Below are 24,594 nucleotides of genomic sequence, written 5' to 3' on the forward strand. Positions count from 1 at the left end.
AGAGAAAAAGGAAAAAAAAAATCCAATGTATAATATTTATTCCTTTTAATCGTGAAAACTTTGATATTTCTTGTCTATAAAAAAACAACGTATAATATTTATTTCTTTTATAATATTTCAGAGATGAAGTGCCGAACGTAGAGTCAGGCCATAAGATCACTTAAGGTTAGTTCTATAATCTATCTCTGGATATTAATTTGTTTCTCATTTTAGTTTTTTTTTATCGATCTCAATTTTTTTTTATATCAGCCAGAAGATCCATCTATGTATTAATGACTCGAATAGAAAAGCAGAGTTTATTTCCAGTACTGATGAGAGCTTTGGATGACTGTTGATACGGGCTATGTGAGGTAGCAGGCCGTATGTTATAATAGGGCTGAACTGGGCTCGTCTTGCTAGAAGTCCCAGGCCGAAAGATGATCAACTCGGAGAAATCAAGGGATGATCTTGGGTCCCAAATTCCGGAAGTTGATAGATTACTTCGGAGATGAGGGAACGAACCTCGGAGATATCGTACTCTTTCCTATCTGATATCTCGGAGTGTGTGTGTATGTGTGTGTAAGAGAGTGAGTGTGTCTCTCTTGGTTCGCCCTTTCCTTGTGGAAGGGAGGGTCTTATATAGTATGCCCTACATACCGCCTTTCCCTTGCCAGGGTAAGGCAGAACGTGGGTTAGTTGTAAAGTGGTGTGATCAAGGCCACGTTCAATCGTGTGATCGTGGCTTATACGGGGAGTGACAAGGTTGGTAACCGACGTGGTTGCCAGTTATGGGCAGTTATTAACCTAGGGGTGATTTTGGGATTTATGTTCCGGGATGTATGCTGTCTTGGCCGTAGCTGGGCCGGCTTATTATGGGCTTCAATCATGGACTTTGCATTATATTTCGGGTTGGCCTCTCAGAACGAGGTCCTAATCCCGGCTTTGTCATGGTCCAGATTGAAGCTACATGGGCCGTGGAACATGGCCCTATCATTAGCCCCCGAAGTCAAAAGATATCTCGTACAGATGCTTTTGACTTGGAAGTCATTCATGATTAATAATAATAAAAAAAAAGGTATCCCGGGATAAAAAAATTACTTTTCCCTGCGTGCATTAACGATTAAAAAGTATCCCGGGATAAAAAAAGTTATACCCGGGGGATGCCATGCTTCTTTACATTCCAAGCATGTAAACATCTGTTGCCGCTTGCCCAACTGTTTGTACGTCGGACAGAAATTTGCCTTACCTCGGGACAAAATGGTGTTGTCCGAACTTTCTCCAGGGTGGATGCTCATGTTGTGTTTTCTGAATTTAGTGGCATATATCCAAAGATATTCTGAATATATATATTAGTACGAACGCGGTAAATGTATTATTTTACATGTATTGTTTTACATGTATTTAGTGCGTGAATTACGAGCAAAACGCGGAATATATGTGGGATGGATTTTTTTTTTTTTTTAGACGTAAAGTTATGTAAAGCAAAAGATTTCATTGAATAACTGAAACATCGTACATATTCATATTAGCCCACAACAAAAGTAAATAGGTAAACCTATTAGCCTACAACAAAAGTAAATATGATTACGCCCAGCATACATTTCGGTTTCCATGTTCGGCAAAGAGGCGAGTGTGATGTCGCTTTTGCACGTTGACAAAAATCACACCCGACGAGATGGTCCTAACAGGGGAAGGATGCATGTAAACATGCTATTCCTCCAGGAACCAAACTCTTGGAGGAGCTGGACATTGCCAAAGGAAATGTCCTGGTTTGTGGGGGTCCTCCCTAGCAATCCATCGCAAACATGAGGTATGGGCCTTTTTTCCATAGTGCCAACAAGACGGTAGGCGGGTTCCGACGTCTAACTTCCTGCATACCTCGCAAGTAGTCATGGAAACACCATACACATCTCGCGGACCGGTGTGCAGGAGGTCTTCGTCATCCGAGCTACTTTGCTCGAGCTCGGCCCAGTCGATGTCGTCCTTCTTGGGGGATTGTGCCAATTTTATCCCCATCTCAATGAGGTCATATAGGGTGAGCTTCTCGTTATCGATAACCCACTCTAAAGTCTCAGGGTCCCAATATTGGAATAACCTCTGTTTAATTGCCGGGGTTATTCGGGCCCTAAGTCCGTTGGGAGATAAAGTGGAAGAGGTGGTATGGGGAAGCCGCGAGGTAGAACCCTCGGGCTTTGTCCCAAGTAATTTGCATTTAAGGGCTAGGGTTGAGTGGGGAAGAGACCCCACTGCTCTATTTATAGAGACAGCTCCAGAAAGAGCAAATTGAGCTAAAACGTTACAACGTTTTCTAAAAACATTACAACGTTTTCTAAAAACATTACAACGTTTCATCTTGTAATGCAATTTTAGGTTTTCAATTTTCTGACAGCTCAGCTAATCGATTCAAAACGTTACAACGGTTGTAAAACGTTACATAACGTTTTGTTTTGTAAAATCTTGATCAAAAATAGGAATTGTTTGAAGGCTGAATTTAATTAAAACGTTACAGAAAACGTTATAACTTTTTAAAACGTTACAGCACAATTTCTAAAACGTTACAGAAAACGTTGTAACGTTTTAAAACGTTACAGCATAATTTCTAAAACGTTACAGAAAACGTTGTAACTTTTTAAAACGTTACAACATATTTTTTTGATTTTTTGCCTTTGATCAAGTTGTTTCACAGCGTTTTCTTAAGGTATAATCGTTATAACGTTTTACAAACGTTACCAACGTTTTTATCCTGTTGAAACAACATCAAAAACACTTTACCAAGTTTAGATTTTACAATTTACATTCTTGATAAGTCTTCATGATTTCTTCAGTTCAAGTATTCCATATTGCAATTCCATTTGACTTAAACCTGCATAATTCTAAAATAGAAGAAATCGTAAAATTCAATAGTTGTATGTTTTTGCAAATTAGTCAAATAGACTAAAAAGATTATTGCTAGAACAACATGTTCTTGATATGCTTTCAGAATGCGGGTTGTTTGGATGCAAACCCGTTGACTCACCGATGGTCTCTGAAACCAAGCTCATGCCTGATGACGGAGCACTCCTACATGATCCTGAGAGATATCAAAGATTGGTCGGGAAGCTAAATTATCTAACAGTTACTCGACATGACATTGCTTATTCAGTGAGTGTAGTGGGCCAATTCATGTCTGCCCCGCACACTACACACTGGGATGCAGCTATTCGGATCCTTAGATACCTCAAGGGATCTCCAGGTAAAGGACTCGTATATTCTGATCAGGGACATAGTAGGATCGCAACATTCATTAATGCCGATTAGGCAGGTTGTCCTACTAGTCGAAGGTCCACTACTAGATATTGTGTCTTCTTTGGTGGTAACCTTATATCCTGGAAGAGTAAGAAGCAGACAGTTATATCTCGATCCAGTGTGGAGTCAGAATACCGCGCAATGGCAAACACATCTTGTGAGCTAGTTTGGACGAAGCGTTTACTCAGCGTGCTAGGTGTTTGCCATGATGGTTTGATGAGGCTACACTGTGACAATCAAGCTGCCATGCATATCGCCAAGAATCAGGTCTTCCATGAGAGGACCAAACACATTGAGGTGGATTGTCATCTGATTCGAGATCTTGTCATAGGAACATCCTCTTGTCCCCCATGTATTCAACTCACCGACATTCTAACTAAGCCTCTTCGCAAAGCCCCAATTAATACTATATGTAACAAGTTGTGCATGTTAGACATATACACTCCAACTTGAGGAGGAGTGTTAAAGATAGAAAGTCAGAGGCCTATTAGCTATACAGATTTAGGATTAGCTGTGTGAATATTTGTAGTTATTACTTTCCTAATTTTATCGTTTGTCTTTGATTATATATGTATGTAACGTTGATTAGATGAATATACAAAAATTATAACCTTTCCAAAACTTTTAGATTGTAACAAAAAAAAATCTTTATTAATGAAAATGTTGGTAGGCCAAGAAATCTTTATTAATGGAAATCTTTATTAATAAAATAATAATAAGCTTATTCGCTATTAATTGAACTCATTTGCTATGATATATGAATTAGTTAATCTGTATTTTGTTACTTTTTTTTAGTTGGATCAAAATCCTTTTTTTTTTTGTTATTTAATGGTTACAAAGTGTTCCCTAAAATTTAAGCAATGAATAATGAGGTCCTAATTATTTTAAAGGGGAAAAAACTACATTAATGAAGCTGCTAACAGTATACGAAATGATTGAGCAATTAGCATAATTTATTCAAGCAGCACCAAATCCTGTATAGACAAAATTCATATGTTAATTAAAAATATTTTAATAAATATATCATATATTATAATTATATTTTTAAAGATACAAATGCAAACAATTTTAGCAAATAAACTTTAAAAATACTTTAAATCTTTTTGTACAGATTGGTACATATTTTTTTTAAAGGAACCCATGAAAACATTGCTATAGCTGTAATTTCCAATTAAAAATAATTGTAAAGTAAATGTAAAAGAGTGGGACGGACAGGAAGATAAGAGAAAAGTGGAGTCCCGAAGGGTATTTTGTTTGTTGATTTGAAAAGTAGGGTATTTTATAAAATTTTCTATTTTCTTTGTTTCATTTCTCTTTTTTCCTCTATAATTTTGACAATAAAAATATAAACAATCATATATTTTCGAATTTTGTTTAGGGCTACTATATTTTTGTTAATAAATGAATAATAGATCTTGTACTGATGGAAACAATCTTATCTTTCCAATCTAGAAAAAAAATGAATAATATCTAGAACTTTCAGTACAGAAATGATCTATAGAGAAATATTCATTGTTAAAATAATTTCCATCAAGAATATATATGTAGCGAAAATTCTTATTTTAATTATTTAATCATATATTTCTCAATTTTATTTTTCTTTATATATTATTTTTCCTCTAAATCGTTTAATGATATATCTTACTTGTGGAGAAAATTAGATATTAAATCGCAATTATATTTCGAGAATTTTTTTTTCATATTATATTTGATCCATTTTATTTTTCATTTTATTGTTTCTTTTATTGTTATATATTATTTGGATTTACATTTTTTTTTCACTTGTGTCTTTTATTTTCATTTAAATATATTTATTATTAATTTTCATTTGTGTCTTTTAATTTTGTGTGAATGTCAAACAAAAAGATCTATTTATATTCTATTCAATCTTATAATATATTTTCATTGTAACACACGATCACGATACTAGCATGTCATGATACATTCATTATCGCTGCATGCATGTCTGTAAATCTAACAGCCATGCATTTTCGTCTCTGTCCATTAATTTACAAGTTACAACTGGCATTAATTCTTTTCACCTTTTATTTTTAACAATATCCTTCTTAATTTATATTCTCCAGAGTTCGATGCAGCCAGACACAGAGAGAGTCTCTCTGACTTTTTTTTTTTTTTTTTTAAATCATGGGTTGGAGATCAAGCCATCCAATATCTGACTTTCTTAATTTCTATTTTTAGGTCAAGTGACTTTCTTTTTATTCTCTCTATATATATATATATACACTTGCCCCGGCCAATCTCCCTCCAAAGGCACTGCCCCCATCCCCATCTAATATATATATATATATATAATGATGGATATGAAGCTGAAAACAATTACAATTGCATTTGGATGCGTCATGATTCTTATTTGCTGGACTGCCGAGGCTGAGTGTGGATGGCCTGCTGGATCGTCCTTCGGGTATGACTACATTATAAAACACACTATTAAAAAAACATTAACTACGATTGAATTGTGCTCCATTATTGAAACTCTTGATCTCAACGAAAAGGGGTGCATCTGCCGGATGTATCATAAATTAGGACCAGGAGTACCAAATTCATTGATGAGACAGTGCAAAGTCAAAGACATCCCAGAAGAATGTATTTGAAAATTAATGCTGCTGCGCTGCATGCATGCATGCATGGTTTCAGCTTAACTAATTCCTTGTATTTAATTTGTTCTTGTTTACTTCTCAATTAATTATTACATGTCTGGTGCCTAAATTAATTATTACAAGCTGACTATCTACAGCTAAAAATGTTACTTCGAAATTCATAAAATGTATATGTATGTTGTATATTTTGTTGAATTATGAATATATGTATGTTAAATTAATGTTAATTGTTTCTGTTTCTTGAATGTTGAATGAACATAATTGATTTCTACATGTTGTGATGTTGAAAAAATATTCATCATCGTCATGCAAATGTAAATAAAAAAGCTGGACAGATCACTCATCCATCTTTTACACGTTTTTAGAGGTAATTTTTTTTTCCGTTCAATCTAACCAACATTTCTGACGATTTGTGAGGAATTTTGCAAATCTAAAACCACGAATGTGTCTACACAATTTTAACTTTCAAATGAGATCCATGATGACATAATTTCGAGTTGTCAATTGCACAAATATTCATATCTTGTCACGCAAGTATTCATACCTAATATATCAAGTATTTATTCATATACATTGAAGTATTCATATCTAAGACATTAAGTATTCATTCGTATACTTCTATTTTTTTTTCAAAATTTGTTTTTATATCATTCCATGATGTCATCCTTTCGAGTTGTCCGTTGCACAAGTATTCATATCTCATCGAGAAAGTATTCATTCCCGTTGTGCAAGTGTAAATAGTTAATGTATCAAGAATATTACAAGCATATGTGCATATCTCGATTAATTTTACAAGAGCAGTCAAATAATATTGAACATTGCTTTATTGTTTTCTATTTAAATTTTATTTTTTGGAAATAAAAAATAATTGCCACATGTTTCACTGTCAAAACAAAAATAATCTATCAAATTTTACAGATCATGTAATTAAAATGTTACAAACAAAAAATAAAATAAAAATAATATTTAAAAGAAACAAAACATACTTTATTGAAGTAGTCATACATAAGATATTAAGTATTCATACATATACGTTGAAATATTCATATCTAAGATATCAAGTATTCATTTATACATCTCTATTTTTTTTTCAAAATTTGTTTTTCTATCATTTCTTAGTACTTCATACGCACTTCTCTAATTCACCATTTTTTTTAGATCTGACATGGTTAGATTGTATTAACTGTGTATGTTAGTAATTTAGTATTATATAGCTAGACACACGATTAGAAACCGTGCACATGCAATGTATCCTCCTATTCAGTGTTATAAAATGCGGTTTTCATGCGATATATGCGGAAGGCCACTGCATACCGCATATATGGTATACGACCACATATGCGGATTTTTATGCAAATTTATATATACAGATATTTTTTCATTAAATATTTAATATTAATATATATATTAAAATAAAATAGTTTAATATTTGATACAGTTTAATATTAAAAAGTTCGCTATGAACATTTAGTATTAGAATAAAATTAATATTAGAGATGTATTGCATAAGCATATTTATTTATTTATATATTTAATCTTGGATGTGGGAGTTACTGTAGTGATACAGTACTGCTACCGTAACACCATAACTTCTGTCCGTTGGATCTCCATTTTGCGGTTGATGCATGTCCTCCGTTTGATATCAAATCTGATGGTTCTGTTGGATCGCTTTCCTTGCTCTCTCGATATTTTCTCTCCGACTTCATTCCATTTCGAAAGTTCTGCGCACTCTCCTTGAGCGGTCCGTCCCGTCTCCTCTTCCTCTTAGGTTGTGCTCCAGTATCACCTCATTAAAGGGACGTGAGGGAAGGACACGAAGGGAGAGGCTACTCTCGTAACAGTGAAATCTACACCCCGAATCAGGGGTGACAGATTTCACCCAAAATTGCATTGGCTCTCCCCTCCGAATAGTGTGTGTTCCCCCTCGTTTCCCTTCGCTCCCTCTCTGATTCTCCTCTTCTTGTTGAAAATTAATTCAAATTGATTAGAGCATGTATGAATCAGTTTTTACAGGCATAAAAACTGCATGGGTTATTTTAGGCATTGGTTATTTTAAGCATAGTTATATTAGGACTAGTAGACATAGTGGTTAGTTATTTTTAGCATTTTGTGTAGTGGGTGCTTAATTTAGAGAGTTGTGGGTGTCTATTTTAGAAACATTGTATTGTTATAAATATTGTAGAACTCTATGTAATTGAGTAAGAGAAATGAAATAAAGCGTTGTTTCTATTCAGAAAAATATTTTTCTCTCTTCAATCCTTTGTATACTAGCACAAAGCAGTGCAGTATTGCTGAGTTTGTTCCAACACTTTGTAATGCTATGTAAATAGCAATATTATATTAAGGCACGATGAAATTAAATTATATATTTTTATTTCTTTCTTTCTTATTTAAATAGCTTAAAATAATAAGAATGCAAACTAACCACCTTGAAAATATTCTGATTGATGCTCCTACAAATTAACATATACATGTATAAGTTGGCAGTTATTTTAAATGAATCGATTTGACGTAAAGACGGCAGTGAAAAATCGTATCAATGATAATATAAAATAATAACTCCTAATTAATATAACCACCGCTAATTAGCGTAACCGTCCCTCAAGTAGCGACTCTTCACATATTATATAACCATCTATTATATCTCTTTCAATCTCTCCGCTTTCTGCATATCAAATAAATAAAAAAGAAAGAAGAAACCTTTCAGAACCCCAAGCTGCATCAAAACAAGTTCTGGAAATATTAAGGTATCCAAATTTGATGTTTAGTTTATTTTTAGTAAGTAGATTTAATAATTTATGATATTAATTTAATTGATAAGATTTCTGAAAATTTCATATATTTATTTTGTTATGTTATCGTTAGAGTTCTAAAATTTTATAAACTTGTTCAATTAGTTAAAAGAAACTTTTTAATAAAAGTTTAATTGATTATCAACTAGTTCTTTAATAATATTATAAATTGAATTAACGTTTGTATAAATATTTAGATTCACCAATGAGTTTCCAGAAACTTTAAGTTACTTCATCAAGATCAATTTTTATATTTTATTTATTAATTTAAGTAAACTATTGGATACTTGATAAGTTCCGATCGGTAGATAAATTGAGTTTCTATTAGATGGAAAATTTTCACCGATAACTCTAAAGATTTATTCACCGATAACCCTAGAACTATTTTTATTACAAAGAACTATATTCTAAACCTTATATATATTATCTTTAATCTAAATTTTTTGGTTTATTTATAATAACCTCTTTTTATTTTAAAACCGAAATTAATTTTTTCCATATATATCTATCCTGATATTCAATTCACTAGTGGAGAACGTACAATTAGTGTCGCCTCAAAAAGCCGACACTAATACTTTAGCATCGGTCGATTACAAAAAACCGACACTAATACAATTAGTGTCGGCTGTTTATAATTAGTTGACACTAATAACTAATATTTAGTGTCGGATTTTTAATTTTAGCCGATACTAATACTTAGTATCGACTGTTTATAAACAGCCGACACTAATAACTAATAATTACTGTCGGATAATTGTAAACAACCGACACTAATACTTAGTGTCAGGTTTTAAATTTAAGCCGATACTAATACTTAGTGTCGCTGTTATAAAAGCCGACACTAATTGTTCAAAAAAAATCATTTTAAGTCGCGCGCAAGCACCTCATCCAAAACGCGCCTAGGGTTGTGTACAGCTCCTTTCTCCCTCCGCACCTGTCTCCCTCCGCCATTTCTAAATCGCCTCAGACCGACAGCATCTCTCTCTCTTGCTCTCTCACTCTCTCGCCTCTCTGGACGCACCAACTCTCTCTGGCCTCAGACCGACAGCCCTCAGCATCAGCACCAGCATCGATCTTGCCAAGCTGCTAGCGCCGCCTCCGGTTTGTCTAGCTCCGGCGATCCTACTCATAACCCGATTGTAGGTAAAGTCATTCTCTCTCTCAATCTCCTCAATCCCGATGTATATCTGTGCCATTTAGTAATTTCTTCTCTCTATCTCCTCAATCCCGATGTATATCTGTGCCTTAGGTTTTGGTCGTGTAATGTTCAATTAACTTAATTTCTGGTGAAATGTGAATCAATTTTGCGATGATATAGCTTTTCTATACATTTCGAAGGTGTGGGCATTTGCTGACTCAAAGCGACAAGGTTTCCTTGGTTTTGGTGAATTTGTGACATCAATACAGGTGAAGCCTTCTTTCCTTGATTTTCTTATTTTGTATAGGTGGGGTTCAAATTCAACCTGCCTCATCAGCATCAAGTCAGTGGTTCAGCTCAAAATCGCATAAAAAGGTATCTCCAAAGTTGTACCATCTGATTGATGAATAAAAATCAACAGGTTTCTGACATTTTATAGAAAAATTAAAAGGGCAAGCTCAAGACAGTTGAGCTGTAGTACGTAAATAAACAACAAAACAGAAAATTAATAAAGCATGAAACTAAAATAGATTAAGCAAAATTTTCAGAGGGCTTCTCTGAAGAAAGACACTAAAGAAATTCCTTTGTACCAGTGATGGTCTTGTTCGTACCAGTGGCATCCTGTTTTGTATCAGCACGCTCAATTCAACCAGTATCTCTGAACGGTGCTTCCCGCTTGTTGTCAGTGTATTACTTTAAGTACCAAGCTATCTGAACAGTGAATTGATAGGTTAGGTCAGAACAGTGAATTGATGTCAATTCCTTCCATTGCCTCGTGCATAAGTGTGTTACAATGCAAGGCATACAAATACAAGTTTGGAAGCACATTTTTTAATATACCCTCTCCCCAATCATGTTCCCATAGTCTAATTGTGCAGCCGTCCCCTGTTGTCCATTTTACTGAAACATTAAAGAATTGTCTAAACCTTCAATCAGTTTCGGATGACAAACGGATACCCAATTGACATATTGACAAGGTTGTACTCAAGATTGTTTTGTATTCACTATTTGTATGTTTATGGACATAATTCATTATTTGTATTCACTATATATTTTTTTTTTCTAATCTAATGGGTGTGCCTTTTATTATTCAAATACACAGCTTCTGACAAGGGTTATGATTTTGAAGCAATCAATATTACATTGACTAATTTGATGGCAATCAATAAATGGGACCTCGAAAGGTAATTTTTCAAATCATAGACATTTTACACCACTAAGTTATTAAAGATGTTTAGTTAATTTGTTCAGTGAATTGTTTGTAGAATGCAAGGACCTGTTCATTAGATCCCTATTTATCTGTCACAGGAGGTCATTTTGGGGTTTTAGAGGTACCACTAGGGGCTTACATGAGCTAAGCTTAGTTCCTAGATTTATGAAATTGTGTGTCTTGAATAATGATAAACTTTGATTTTGTAAATGTGATATTTTATCTAGTGAGTGTTATTTGTAAATTAGGATGTGTTATTTGATATTTTTATTTCAGACGGCTTGTTTTATATATAGGCCAACAAAAATATATGGTAGCTGGCCAAATAATAAAATTTATTTTTTTTTGAAAAAAAAAATCTAGTGTCGGGTATTAGTGTCGGCTATTTAATAAAAATGCGCCACTAATGAGTATTAGTGTCGGCTATTTAATAAAAATGCGCCACTAATGAGTATTAGTGTCGGCTATTTAATAAAAATGCGCCACTAATGAGTATTAGTGTCGGATGTTTAATAAAAATGCGCCACTAATGAGTATTAGTGTCGGATGTTTAATAAAAATGCGCCACTAATGAGTATTAGTGTCGGTTATTTAATAAAAATGCGCCACTAATGAGTATTAGTGTCGGCTATTTAATAAAGAGCCGATACTAATGCCTTATTTTTAGTGTCGGCTATTTACAAAGTATTAGTATCAGCTCCATTAGTGTCGCCTTAAGTCCGACACTAATACCCATAAACAACTGATACTAATTCCAAGTTCTCCACTAGTGATTGTGATCATATCATTGTATTTATAATCTATTACATAAAATTAATTTTCGGTTATGTTGAGGATCAAATAACATAGGCAAACTATTATTTTTATCATTATGTTTCTTCTTGGAATACTAACCAGAGAAGATATGCAGTGGCTTAATTCAGGTCATGTTACAATAAGGAACGCAGTTGGCATTGATCAAACTAATGCTGACGGCTCATCTACATCACGGATGATAAAGATCACCACATCTACACCATCTGTTTAATAGCCCAACCGATGTGAAAGATTCAATCAAAACCAATGGTTCATTAAAAATAAACCAATGGCAAAGAGGTGGGCATCAGCGCTATCGGTTTTTTGAATGCCAACCGATGATAAAAAGTTCAACACAATTACAGCGCTGCCACTCATGACGAACGCCATTTGTGCAGAAGCACATCCGATGATTTAGGGGCGATGGGAAAAATATTTTTTGTAGTAGTGCATTGACCACAACATAAAAAAAAAAGATTGGATTATATCAAGCCTTCATGAAGAACAACTGGAGAGGCATTTAGTGAAATTAGGAATATCATGTAATTATGATTCTAGTTACCAGTTTCTTGAAAAAAATATTTGCATTTAGTGAGATCTCCTAATTATTTTAGCTTGATGTATATATGAAGAAATTTTACTTAATGTCATAAATTCGGAAAATAACAAAAACAGGCATATGTAGTAGTATCATACAAGTTTGCTAAAAATTCATTAATTAAAATATCTCTAAATCTTATTCCTTCAAAAAATTTGAAGCTTGGAAAACGGTATGATTGTTCAGAAATTAACATTAGATTAATTTCTAGTTTTTTTTTGTCCACTCTGCACTGAATTTTTTTATTCTTTAATTTTTTTTGTTTTTCTGTTGGGTTTCTCTAGTACATCTAAGGAAAACGATAAATATGCTAACTTTTCCGAGAAAAAAAAAGATGAACACCTAGTAAGGAAAAAAATCATTTAAAAATTCTTTCTATTAATAGTTTAGTTAGACATTATTTTTCAAATATTTGAGATAAGATTGAAAAATTAATAATATATTCATTCCAGGACACAAACATCACACAAGAGAAGGGCAAGACCTGATCCAAGTATACTCTCTCTAACATTATCCGGCCCAAATTGCTTATTGGGCCTGGCCCGTTAAAATATTTATACTTGATTGTAATATTGAATTAGCTAGTGATTATATTTTGAGTTTATCACAAATAAAATCCTGGCAATTGATGTTTATATTTATTTTACAAAATATAGGAATATCTAATTAGTGACGAATATCTCACTTTTGTAAAAAAAAAAAATCAGTGAGGAATATCTCACTTTTGTCAAAAAATAAAATATATATATAGAGAGAGATGAGCTACGGTGAGTCATGGAGTAAAATGCGTTGATACTCCATGACACTATATTTTTATTTTGAAAATTCAAATGACCGATCCGAACCGCTCAACACGATCTCCATATTGAAATGTTCTTGGAGACCAAATTTTACATTTTTTGAAATTTTTTTACTATTTATTAAGCAATTTTGAAAATCACTGATTCGATGGTCTAGAAAATTTTACTGTTTTTACTGTTCATAGCAAAACAGCAATTTTCAAACATGCTTAATAAATAGTAAAAAAATTCAAAAAAAAGTAAAATTTGGTGTCCAAGCACATTTCAATATAGATTAAACATCTAACGGTTCGGATTTGTTGTTTGAATTTTTAAAATGAAAATATAGCGTGGATTACAAACACGTTTTACTCCATGACTCACCGTAGCTCATCTATCTCTCTCTATATAGACACACACACCTTATCTACTGAATAAAAATATATTAAATATATCTTGATCATAAAGGTACGCATGTAGTTTGGAATTTATTCATACTTAAATTTCGCTTATACCATATGAACAAAAGGTTGAACAAGCATACAATCGCTTACAAAAATATTTATATTAAAAATGATTTTCATCCATATGATGTCAATAACTTTGATAAGTTAACGCCTGAATTAATTCTAACCGTCCGATTTGATAATATGGTTTAACTACGCTAATATGATATTTTTCGTTTGTAAAGGATTTTTTTTTTTTACATTATTTGCTTCATATTTTTTTTTTTTTAAAAAAACAACAAAGAGAAAAAAAAATGTTGCAAAACGAAAAGGGGCTAAACATAAACAAAGCACCAAATAAATTTGACTCCAATGCATCATTCTAAATTTTAAATATATCTTTTTTATAATTTTAAGGTACATAGCCTGAATTTATTCTAACCGTCCGATTTCCTAACATGGTTTAACTAAGCTAATATGATATTTTATCTTTGTGAAGGATCTATTTTTTTTTTATTTGCTTCATATTAATAAAAAGAGAAAAAAATTGCAAATAAAAAAATAACTGTCTAAAAATAAACAAATCACCAAATAAATTTGCCTCAAATTAATGCATCGATCCTGTACTTTTAAATAATTAATAAACGACAAATTTAGCCAGTAAATGTCTTTAATATGTAAAGGTATGGCACTTCTGACATAAGAAAATATCATGAATTGATAACGATATGCAATAATTCGCATTTAGTTGGAACCATTATTAGGCCATAATGCATGAAAGAGGGTGTCATTATTTGCTCATAGTGTGTTTTATCTACAAGCAATGCACATTTTGATCACCATCTCCTTTTTCTTCTTATTTCACTTTCCTTAAATGAATAAGTTTATTTAATTTTCTAACATTCAATATTTCCAATATATCATCAAAATACAAATTATCTAATTTGCATAGCTGTGTTGTGCTCCCCAGAGAATTTGGCGAGCATAACTCTAAAATCTATCAGATTAACTTCAAACGAGACGAATCAAAACCGTTGAAACTGATCTACTTTATGCGTGATGCATGTACATGTAAAATTTTGAAATTTATGAATTCATTTAGTACAAGTCAAGCGATAAAAATTATATAAAAAAAAGAAGATATTAAAATAACTTTTAAAACTTCATTTTTTTACATGTACAAAGTCATATTCTTCACCGCTTGACTTTATACTAAATAAATTTTAAAATTTTAAAATTTTGCATGTACACAAATCACTCGTAAAATTTCAACAGTTTGAATTCGTCTCGTTTGAAATCAATATAATAAATTTTAAAATTATTCTCACCAAATTTTTTATTGAACATGACACACCCTAACTTTACTCTATATGATTCATCATTTATCATTTATTAAAAGCTACAATATTTATTTTACCTTTATTTTTTTTCAAATGAACAGATAGCCCAATACAAGTTAGGTTGAGCAAGATGTGAACCCTGTCTACCACTGATATATTAACAGTGTAGTGGGTGCCAGTGTAAGAACCTGAAGTTGGCATCATATGACAGCCGACAACTAGTACTGAATCATGCTGACAGATTCTCTATGGTGCTAAGCTTAAATCCAATTCCAACAAGGTCCCACTAAATTCATTATTATGTCTCTTAGTACAAATTATTGAAGGAACCTGGACCCATATGGCAATATGGAAATAAATCTGATGCGATCCAAAGTTTGGGAAATTTCTGCTTTTCTGAATCCAACCGTTCAATTTTTCTGTGCACGTATCTTGAAACAACTGATTTTTCTGTGCATGCATCTCAAAACAATTTGACAGCTGAATTCGAAAAAGCAGAGATTGCAGGATACTTTTCACATGTGAACAATTGCAGCAGATCCGGATCCATAGCCCATATATATAGAAGATAAGCAACAACTTGCTTTTTTGAATCCAGCTGTTCAATTTTTCTGTGCACGCATCTCAAAAGCAATTTGACAGCTGAACTTGAAAAAGCAGAGATTGCAGGATACTTTTCACATGTGAACAATTGCAGCAGATCCGGATCCATAGCCGATATCTATAGAAGATAAGCAACAACTTGCTTTTTGGAAATGAAATGATGATATACATGTCAAAAATTTTCTGGTACCGACGCCGCAAGACCACAGAGATGATGATTGGGGTTAGTGATTTTTGACTGTACGTCTTTACTGCAACTGAGGAGAGGAACCAATTATGTGCCATCCAATATGTGTCAAAGATTCCCTTCTTTTTACGGTTTGAGATTTATTCTGATCCGCTTTGAGATGCGGACTAGCATAGAGGTAGTATTATTTGGGCTTTGAGATTCGTGTAAAGTTAAAAGAACAGTTGGAATCCACTAATTCTAAAAGATTATCTTTTACGGTACCGGAGAAGGTGTGAATTCCTCTTGTGCAGCTCACTCCTGAGAGAGGCTGCTGTTATTCTGTTGAGAATAACAACAAATTTGCACCCTTTTTGATGAGAATAACATGAATTTAAATTTCATCCTTTTTGGTGAGAATAACAGACTATGAATTTATATTCTATTCGGTTCCAAAATCTATTAAATTGTCTTCAAACTATATATGAACTTAAATTGTTGAAACAGATCTACTTCATGAGCGATGAATTTACATGCAAAGATTTAAAATTTTGAATTAAGTATAAAATTAAGCAGTCAAAATATTTCAAAAATAATTGCACTAAAATTAACTCACAAACCTTCTAATTTTGAGCTTAACTTTATACTAATTAATACTAAAATTTAAAGAAATTATATGTAAACGCATCACTCATAAAGTGGATCGGTTTCAACAGTTTAGATTTATTGTTTGAAATCAATTCGATAGTTTACTCATATTTATGATATAAAGTTCAAATATTTATGATATGACACTTTTCTAGCTATTGGTTATGTTTGAACGCCTCCACAGCTAGAGATGAAGTTTTGGCAATATATATATACAGTTCATACGTACCAATCAATGCGTTATCGGTAGTTTTGGTACTGGCTAGTACTGATATAGTGACATTATTATTAAGCAAGACGCCAACAAGTACTTTATAATTACATCTTAAAAACAAAAATGAAACACTAATTAAGTGAAAATAAAACACTAAGATGCTTTCATTGGAGAATTCAAATGCAGTGCAATACCTTTCTGAGTACAATGAGATCTAGGTAAGTCAGTTTTAATCTGACACGAATCTCAAAACAAATCTCCTATATCTAAATAGAGATTGTATTACTTTTTTGGTCTGGCTGGAAGTATTGTACTCAGTTCATTGAGGGTATTCGGTATCAAATGGGAGGTTAAATTTTAAGTAGAGCTAAGGAGCAATTGTTTGGTAAAATTGGATTAAGAAAAAGTGCCAAGGAAGCAAAACAAATGTGCTAAGGAGGTTTAATCTAAGCGAAATAGTACCTTAAGAATTGGGTCAAGAGAAACTTAAGCCTAGAAATTTGGACAAAAAGAGCAGAAGTTATAACATTTTTTTTAATGTGGATATATGATTCTACAAATAACAAAAACTAAAGATGGGGAATTATTCCAACAAAAGTAGCATCAAAATTATCTTCCAGAGAAACCCTTTCTTCTTTATCTTCTCTTGCAAATTAACACCATAGTAAGAATTATCGGTATTGGTATCGGGATCGGAATCGGAATCGGAATCGGTCCCTACCGATACTGATATGGGATCGGAGTATCGGATCGGGATCGGCTCAAGATTGGTTTATTTTTTCTCTCTTTATGATTTGCTACGTGAGGATTAGCTCAGGATCACGGGGTCGGCCGATCCGGATCGGTATCGGCCAATTATTCCTACTATGATTAGCACATTAGCTTCCAAGGTTTTATTAATTGCAGAAACCCATATTTCAGTTATTTTTTCTAAATTAGACCAATCCTATATACCTCATTTTATTTGTACTACTACTGCCTTTATTAAAATTTGACAACAAGGACAAATGACCATACTTGCAAATCTGACCCAAAGAATCTAGTTATCATACTCTAGTACTCAATTTTAATTATTGGAGGGAACCAACTACAACAATTGTGTGCATTTTTTTTTTTTTTTTTGATAAAATGGCCTAAGCCCATTTCATTAAAAAAAATGTTAACTTACAACCATAGCAACATATATAGTTCACATACTACTCAGTTTATCTAATATGACCCTAACACAACAAAATCATCATAATTTTTCAACTACGTTATCCAAATCATAACAAGTTCTAAGCCACATATATACATTGGGAGCTGAAGTATGATCTTTTACCAGCAAAAGCTGGCACATAGCACCCTAGTTGTCTTCATGGGACAAGAGTCTTGTCTCCTTCATACAATATATCATATGATAATCATCAAGGTGCCAGCTGCCAATGAGGATAACATCCATATCTTCTACTCTTGAACACTGATAACTAATTATGAGGTGACAAAATATGCGTTTTCAAAAAAAAGAAAAAAAAAAAGAAAAAAAAGAGGAGACAAAATATGCAATCAAATTTTTGAAGACAACTAATTTTATTTTATTTTTGAATTAGTTGATCAAGTATTAAAAAAAATGTAATTTCAAATTAGAGATAGGAGGGGAAGAAAATAGGTAGTCATTTCACCTCCTCTGCATCTCAAATTAGAGATGATAAAATCTTCAAAGTTTTGGTCAATTTTTATAAATATTTCACCTCTTCTCCCTTTCTCTCCCATCTGTTCACGTCCAAAATTAACTGTTCAGGAGCAAGTAAACGACCTCCGATCCGGTCAGGGATTAGTTTCTCTCCCCTCCTCTTTCTCTCGCGTATCTCCTTCTGGAGCAGACCCTTAATATCAAAAGGTCCAATGTCAAAAACAATTCAACGCAATGTCTATGTTACCTACAGGTTTCAAATAAAACAAATTGTTTGATTTAAAAAAAAAACATGGAATTTCATAAAAAAAAAATCCTTCAATTATTCTCTGCTATCATGTGCAATGCTTAAATTAGTTATATGAATGTTGCTCTTTTCTAAAAAAAAATCATATATATTAGAATTACAAAAGTTGTAGGATAATTTGATTGTCTTATTGAAATTTTATATATATTTGAAAAAAAAAAACAGAAGTTCAAAAAAACATGCATATATCTTTCAAATCAATAATCTAGAGGTCTCGTATATAACCAAGCAGGTTCTAAAATAACGATTATAAAGCTATAGGTCCAAAAAATCTATAGTGCAGCTATACCGCAACATAGTTAGATATTTAAAATCATTATAAAAGAAAAGCGATGAACAGCGTTATAGCTTTTGGGGTCTGAAAAAATTATAGCGCAATAGAACTCTGTATATAACATTATCCATTTAAGCTTTTTTCATGTGAATGAAAGAAAAGAAAAGAATCTATTTTGTACTACCAAACTTTATTATATTACCATTAATTATTAGCAATTCAATTCAAATTAAGTGGGAACGTACAGTGCCTGGCCAAAAACAGCGCGATCATGCGTTCATGTGTTGTAACGCAGTAACGCTCCACAACTCACGAGACCGACCACCTTTATTTGATCTTCCATTTGAACAACCCTCCACAACTCCAGATTATTCTCTTCTAGTAAGACACTCATGATTACGACATTCCAACACCTAGGGTTCCGTATCCGTATCAAGTGCATGCATATCGAATGCAATCCCGATATATGTGTTCGACTAATGTATCAATTTACGTGGCGTACGTATCTTATACATTTCCAATACTTCACCGATACATCGCTATAATTTTCGATACACCACATATACATGTACACAATGTGAAATCCGCGTGACTTAGGTGGACCTTGAGCTGCACAAACATCCAAAATATTGCCCATTTTGCTAGCAGCTTGAATTGTTAGTTGAGAATCGAATCATCTTTTTTATTAAAATATGTAAGTATGATATAATATAAGTGTTGAATTAATAATATATATAATATATGTATTGTATTAAATTTTTGAAAATTGCCATATCACACCGTATCTAGCAACATAGCTGCTTACAATAATAATAATAAAAAAAAAAATATCCGGGTCCTGGAACTGCAATCAAATTTTGGTGAGTCAGGATCTTGTGTGGTACAAACGGTACGTACTACCATATAAAAAGGAAAGGGATAAAAGAGGAGGAAAGCATTACAATTGAAAGTGATTTCACCTCCTCCACACCTTTAAATTGAAAGTGACAAAATCATTAAAATTTTGCTTAAATTTTAGATTTTAGATATTTGAAAATTGCCGATGTGAATAAAGTGTCAAGAGTTTGTAAAAATACACCTGTATATGTATAAAATATGAACATTAATTTTTCAACTTATTGGTTTGTATAAAATCAAAATCGAAAATGATAATTTTTTATAGAAGAAATAATATATAAATCACATCAAGTGGTTTTATTTTAACATATAAATTTAACTTTTTTTTGTTTTAAAAATAATAATAATGAAGACATAATGAAGACACAGTAAATAAAATAAAATAAAGACAATTGAACTCACAATAATAAATTCTACTTCTGATCATAATGATCATGGTTACACTTGAGTCTGTTAATATGTGCCACGAAAAATTCAACATCAATCTAAGGCAATAAAATGTTGTTCAATACGCAATAACAACAAAAATCGCATCGGCAAATGTAAATCATCTCAGCCGCAATTAGCAACATATCATTGAGTCCATATCATTTAGGGTGGAGGTTGTGTGCAAAGGGCTTTGAATAAAACCTCATCAAAAATCAGTTGTTAACCGTCCGATTTATGTTTAAATTTGCTCGGACGATTTAGATTTATTGAGTTATTTAAAGTTATTAAGTTTTAATTTTGTTGGCACAAATTTTAAAGCAAATCAGACGGTAATTAGGATGAAATTCTGTCCATAACCCTTTGGACAAAATCACATTCCTACCATTTATGAGCCAAAAGAACACGTAGTTCCAATTCCAAAACCTACATGTGCACCATCCTTTCCTTTCCTTTCTCTTCCTCCTTTCTCTCTTTTTAAACTTTTCATCTCCATCATACCATTTCTCCATCTTTTCCCTCACATGTGTTACTGCACTGTACTGAAATTTCTCGCCATGGATACACTGCGCACATCGTTCAAACTAAAACTGTACGACCACCAGCAGCAGAACCTTCCCACCCTCCCTGAGCACAATCAACATGAGGTAGTCATGAAGATAGATGGAAACAGCCAGAACCCCATCGAGACCAACACAGCAGCCAACACCTCTTCTCCGAACTCCCGAGTGTGGAGAGAAAGCAGTTATGACTTCTCGCGAGCAGGCCGAGTTGGAAATGGCGGGTTCACCTTTGATGGTAAACCCACTGAGAGAGATGCCACCGGTGTCACAATGTCGCCAGCAGTGGACCTCGAGATGGACTTCTTGAACAAGGGTCCTTCTCTTGGTTCCGAATCAAAGGAGCATCACTTTTCATTGCAAGATACCTTGGAACAGTCACTTCCCCGCGAATGGAATGATAGTTCTTCCTTCTCATCTGATGAGAAGAATATGAACCGTCATCGTGCCGGCGGTGGTGACGATGACGTTATCCATTGCACATCCAATTCATCAATCAGCCAATCATCTTCTCTGCTTCGGGCCAAGACCCGGTCTCGTTTAATGGATCCGTCACCACTGAACATCCCATCACCGGTTAAAAACCCCAACCCGGACAGGAGATCGTGCCGGTCACCAGTGCGCAGATCAGAGATGGACGGGAAATCATGCCCCGCTGATGAGGATGATGATGACCTCCTCATGGATTCTGACATGCCCGATGAATTGATGAAAACAAAATTTGACATATGGACCATATTACAATCACTTAGTCTGATACTAATAATTGCAGCATTGGTTTGCAGCCTAGTGATTCCCCAGCTAACGAGAAAAACCTTTCGGAGTCTCCATCTGTGGAAATGGGTTGTGCTAGTCTTGACTCTTGTGTGCGGCCGGCTCGTCTCGGGCTGGTTTGTTCGTGTGGCTGTGTTCCTCATTAAACAAAACTTTGTACTGAGGAAGAAAGTGTTGTACTTTGTTTACGGTGTCAAGAGTGCTGTACAAAATTGTCTTTGGCTCAGCCTTGTTCTCATTTCATGGCACTATTTCTTCGATCCGAAAACCTCCCACAGCCCAGTCTTGCATTATGTTAGCAAGACCCTTCTCTGCCTCCTTGTCGCCACTGTCGTACGCCTTATCAAAACACTGCTGCTCAAAGTATAAATTCTCAGTAATTTAATTCTTTAGGTGTTATTTTGATGAACTTAATTCATGAGTGAAATTAGTAATTTCTGCACACTTGATAGCTACTACTATGTCTTTTTTTTTTTTTTTAAATTAAAAAAAATTAAAAAAAAAATTAGTAATTACCCAATGAATTTTATCTAATCACAAAGAATATAGTTTTGTTGTACATATGTGCCTGCAATACTTGAATACATAGCACCTTATTTATCATTATCATTTTTTTTTAGTTTGAGGTAAATGCAACTCTAATTGACTAATTGATCGTTAGAACTTAAAAAGTAATTCATATCTTATATTCTACTGCTAACAAATGCTTTTGTGGTTATTAAATTAGGTACTGTCGGCATCCTTTCATGTCAGCACATACTTCGATCGGATCCAAGAAGCCCTTTTCAACCAATACGTGGTAGAGACGCTTTCTGGGCCACCAGTTTGTGAAGATAACCAGACAATGGTTGAAGTTCAGAGGCTTCATAAGGCCGGTGCAACAATGCCAAGCGATCACCAGTCGATGAAGCTACCTGCTAAGAACAAGAGCCAAAGAGGTAAAGGAATCCATCTCTCAAGGCCATTGTCAGGAAACAAAAGAGAAGAAGGTATCACCATTGACCAGCTCCATAAGATGAACCAGAGTAACATATCTGCATGGAAGATGAAACGATTAATTCGGATTGTGAGGTATGGAGCTTTGACTACACTGGACAAGCGGACCCCGCTAATAGCTGCAGAGACAGAGGAGAATTCCTCGACACATATACTCAACGAGCATGAGGCCAAAATTACTGCCAGGAAGGTTTTTTCAAATGTGGCCAAGCCTGGTGCCAAGTGAGTTTTAAAATTCTTTTAATTACCAAGTTTCTCATACTTCAAATGGTGTCTAGTCATTCAGGTTGGATCAACTGAGTTCTATTATATATATTGGGTCTTGGTGCATTCCAATTCTCAGCTTTTTGAGTTTTTGGTTGGTCGGATTGGCAATTGAGTTAATTGGTATGTAGGGTAAGATACTGTTTGGGGTGGCACATTGATTAGACCCACATTTCAGTGTTAGTACTCAGCAGTTGTTTGGTTCCTTCCTTAACTGACTATTTTCTATATTAGAGTGACCTAATTTTGGACAAGTTGTTCTAGATGATAGAAACTAAGTGAATTTTTGTATATAACCAAATTTGAAATTTTTGCTTTATTCAAGACCTGTAATTTACTTGAAGATTGAGTTTAAAATGGAGATATAATGGCTTAATTTCAGTAAAATCAAATTTGAAGTCAGTGGTTGAGGCTGGTGTTCACCTAATTATATTTGTATTGTTCCGTTACTTATATATAGCATGTGGCATTGCTAGGTACATTTACTTCGAAGATCTCTTGCGTTTTATGAGGCAAGAAGAGGCAACAAAAACAATGAATCTTTTCGAAGGATCACATGAACACAAACAAATTAGCAAAGAGACACTGAAATACTGGGCGGTAATGGCTTCTGCTAAATTTTTTTTATAATTCTATATCTCTTAGCGGTTACATTTATTTAACACCAATTTTCTTATGTGCACTTCAGGTGAATGCATTTAGAGATCGTAAGGCTCTTGCCTTGACACTTAACGACACTAAAACAGCTGTGAATAAACTTCACCAGATTGTAAATGTGGTTGTTGGAGTAGTTGTCTTTGTTCTCTGGCTTCTGATTTTGGGAATAGCTACAACACAATTCTTTGTTTTCCTTAGCTCCCAGCTTGTACTGGCAGTGTTCATTTTTGGGAACACTTTGAAGACATTATTTGAAGCACTTATTTTTTTGTTTGTGAGGCATCCCTTTGATGTCGGTGACCGATGTGAGATTGAAGAAGTTCAGGTAAAACTAACACATTTTTTTTATTTTGGAGCACATTTTGTGAGACTAACCTTTATATATATCAATGAATTTCCATGGTTATTCTGATATTAGGTTGTTGTTGAGGAGATGAATATCATGTCAACAGTTTTTCTGAGAGATGATAACTTGAAGATCTATTATCCTAACAGCGTTCTTGCCACCAAACCAATAAGCAACTACTACCGAAGCCCGGACATGGGAGATGCCATCGACTTCGCCATTCATGTCAACACGCCATTAGAGAAGATTGCAAAGATGAAGGAGAGAATAATCCAGTTAAGCATTTTTTATTTATTTTACCTTTCATTTTAGTTTGTGAGTAAATCATATTAACCTGAAATTTAAATAGGTTCATGGTGAACAAAAAGGAGCATTGGTATCCGGATCCGATGGTCGTATTGAGAGATGTTGAAGACAGTAATAAATTGACTGTATCTATTTGGATGAGGCACCGAATCAACTACCAAGATATGGGAATGAGGTTTGCGAGGAGAGAGCTAGTGGTAGAAGAGATGATTCGGGTTCTTAGGGAACTTGATATCGAGTACCGCATGATACCTGTTGATGTGAATGTTCGCAATTTGCCCCCTGTAAACTCAGCACGTTTACCTTCCACTTGGTCCCTGTAAAGAGGAGATTCAGGTATTAAAGAATAGTTTTGTTCATGCATGCTCCAAATCTAGACTTTCTGCTGATGATGCTTAGTAAATTTCGTTGTAAATATTAATTTGGGTTTGATGAGCTTAAATTAGTTGAGCTGAGTTGTATTGCGAACCCTTTATCTCTATAGATCGAGCTGTATGATCTTTT

General features: G+C 33.7%; 1 protein-coding gene across 1 annotated transcript; it reads left to right on the forward strand.

Annotated features, from left to right (window-relative positions):
• Positions 1–20,668: 20,668 nt before the first annotated feature.
• Positions 20,669–24,594, forward strand: LOC144549510 (mechanosensitive ion channel protein 5-like). The gene is made up of 6 exons (XM_078298270.1): positions 20,669–21,884; positions 22,249–22,739; positions 23,258–23,381; positions 23,470–23,763; positions 23,857–24,059; positions 24,134–24,594. The coding sequence occupies exons 1-6, from the start codon at positions 20,712–20,714 to the stop codon at positions 24,411–24,413; spliced, it is 2,565 nt and encodes an 854-aa protein (XP_078154396.1). The 5' UTR covers positions 20,669–20,711; the 3' UTR covers positions 24,414–24,594.

The sequence above is a fragment of the Carex rostrata genome, chromosome 35, assembly GCF_964058835.1.
Source record: "Carex rostrata chromosome 35, lpCarRost1.2, whole genome shotgun sequence".
In the NCBI taxonomy this organism is placed as follows: domain Eukaryota; kingdom Viridiplantae; phylum Streptophyta; class Magnoliopsida; order Poales; family Cyperaceae; genus Carex; species Carex rostrata.

Bases quoted from the DNA above. Each gene is read 5' to 3' on its own strand.
- LOC144549510 (XM_078298270.1), top strand. From the start codon at position 20,712: ATGTGTTACTGCACTGTACTGAAATTTCTCGCCATGGATACACTGCGC. The intron at 21,885-22,248 runs GTATAAATTCTC...TTATTAAATTAG, and splicing joins TCAAAACACTGCTGCTCAAA to GTACTGTCGGCATCCTTTCA. The intron at 23,764-23,856 runs GTAAAACTAACA...TTCTGATATTAG, and splicing joins GTGAGATTGAAGAAGTTCAG to GTTGTTGTTGAGGAGATGAA.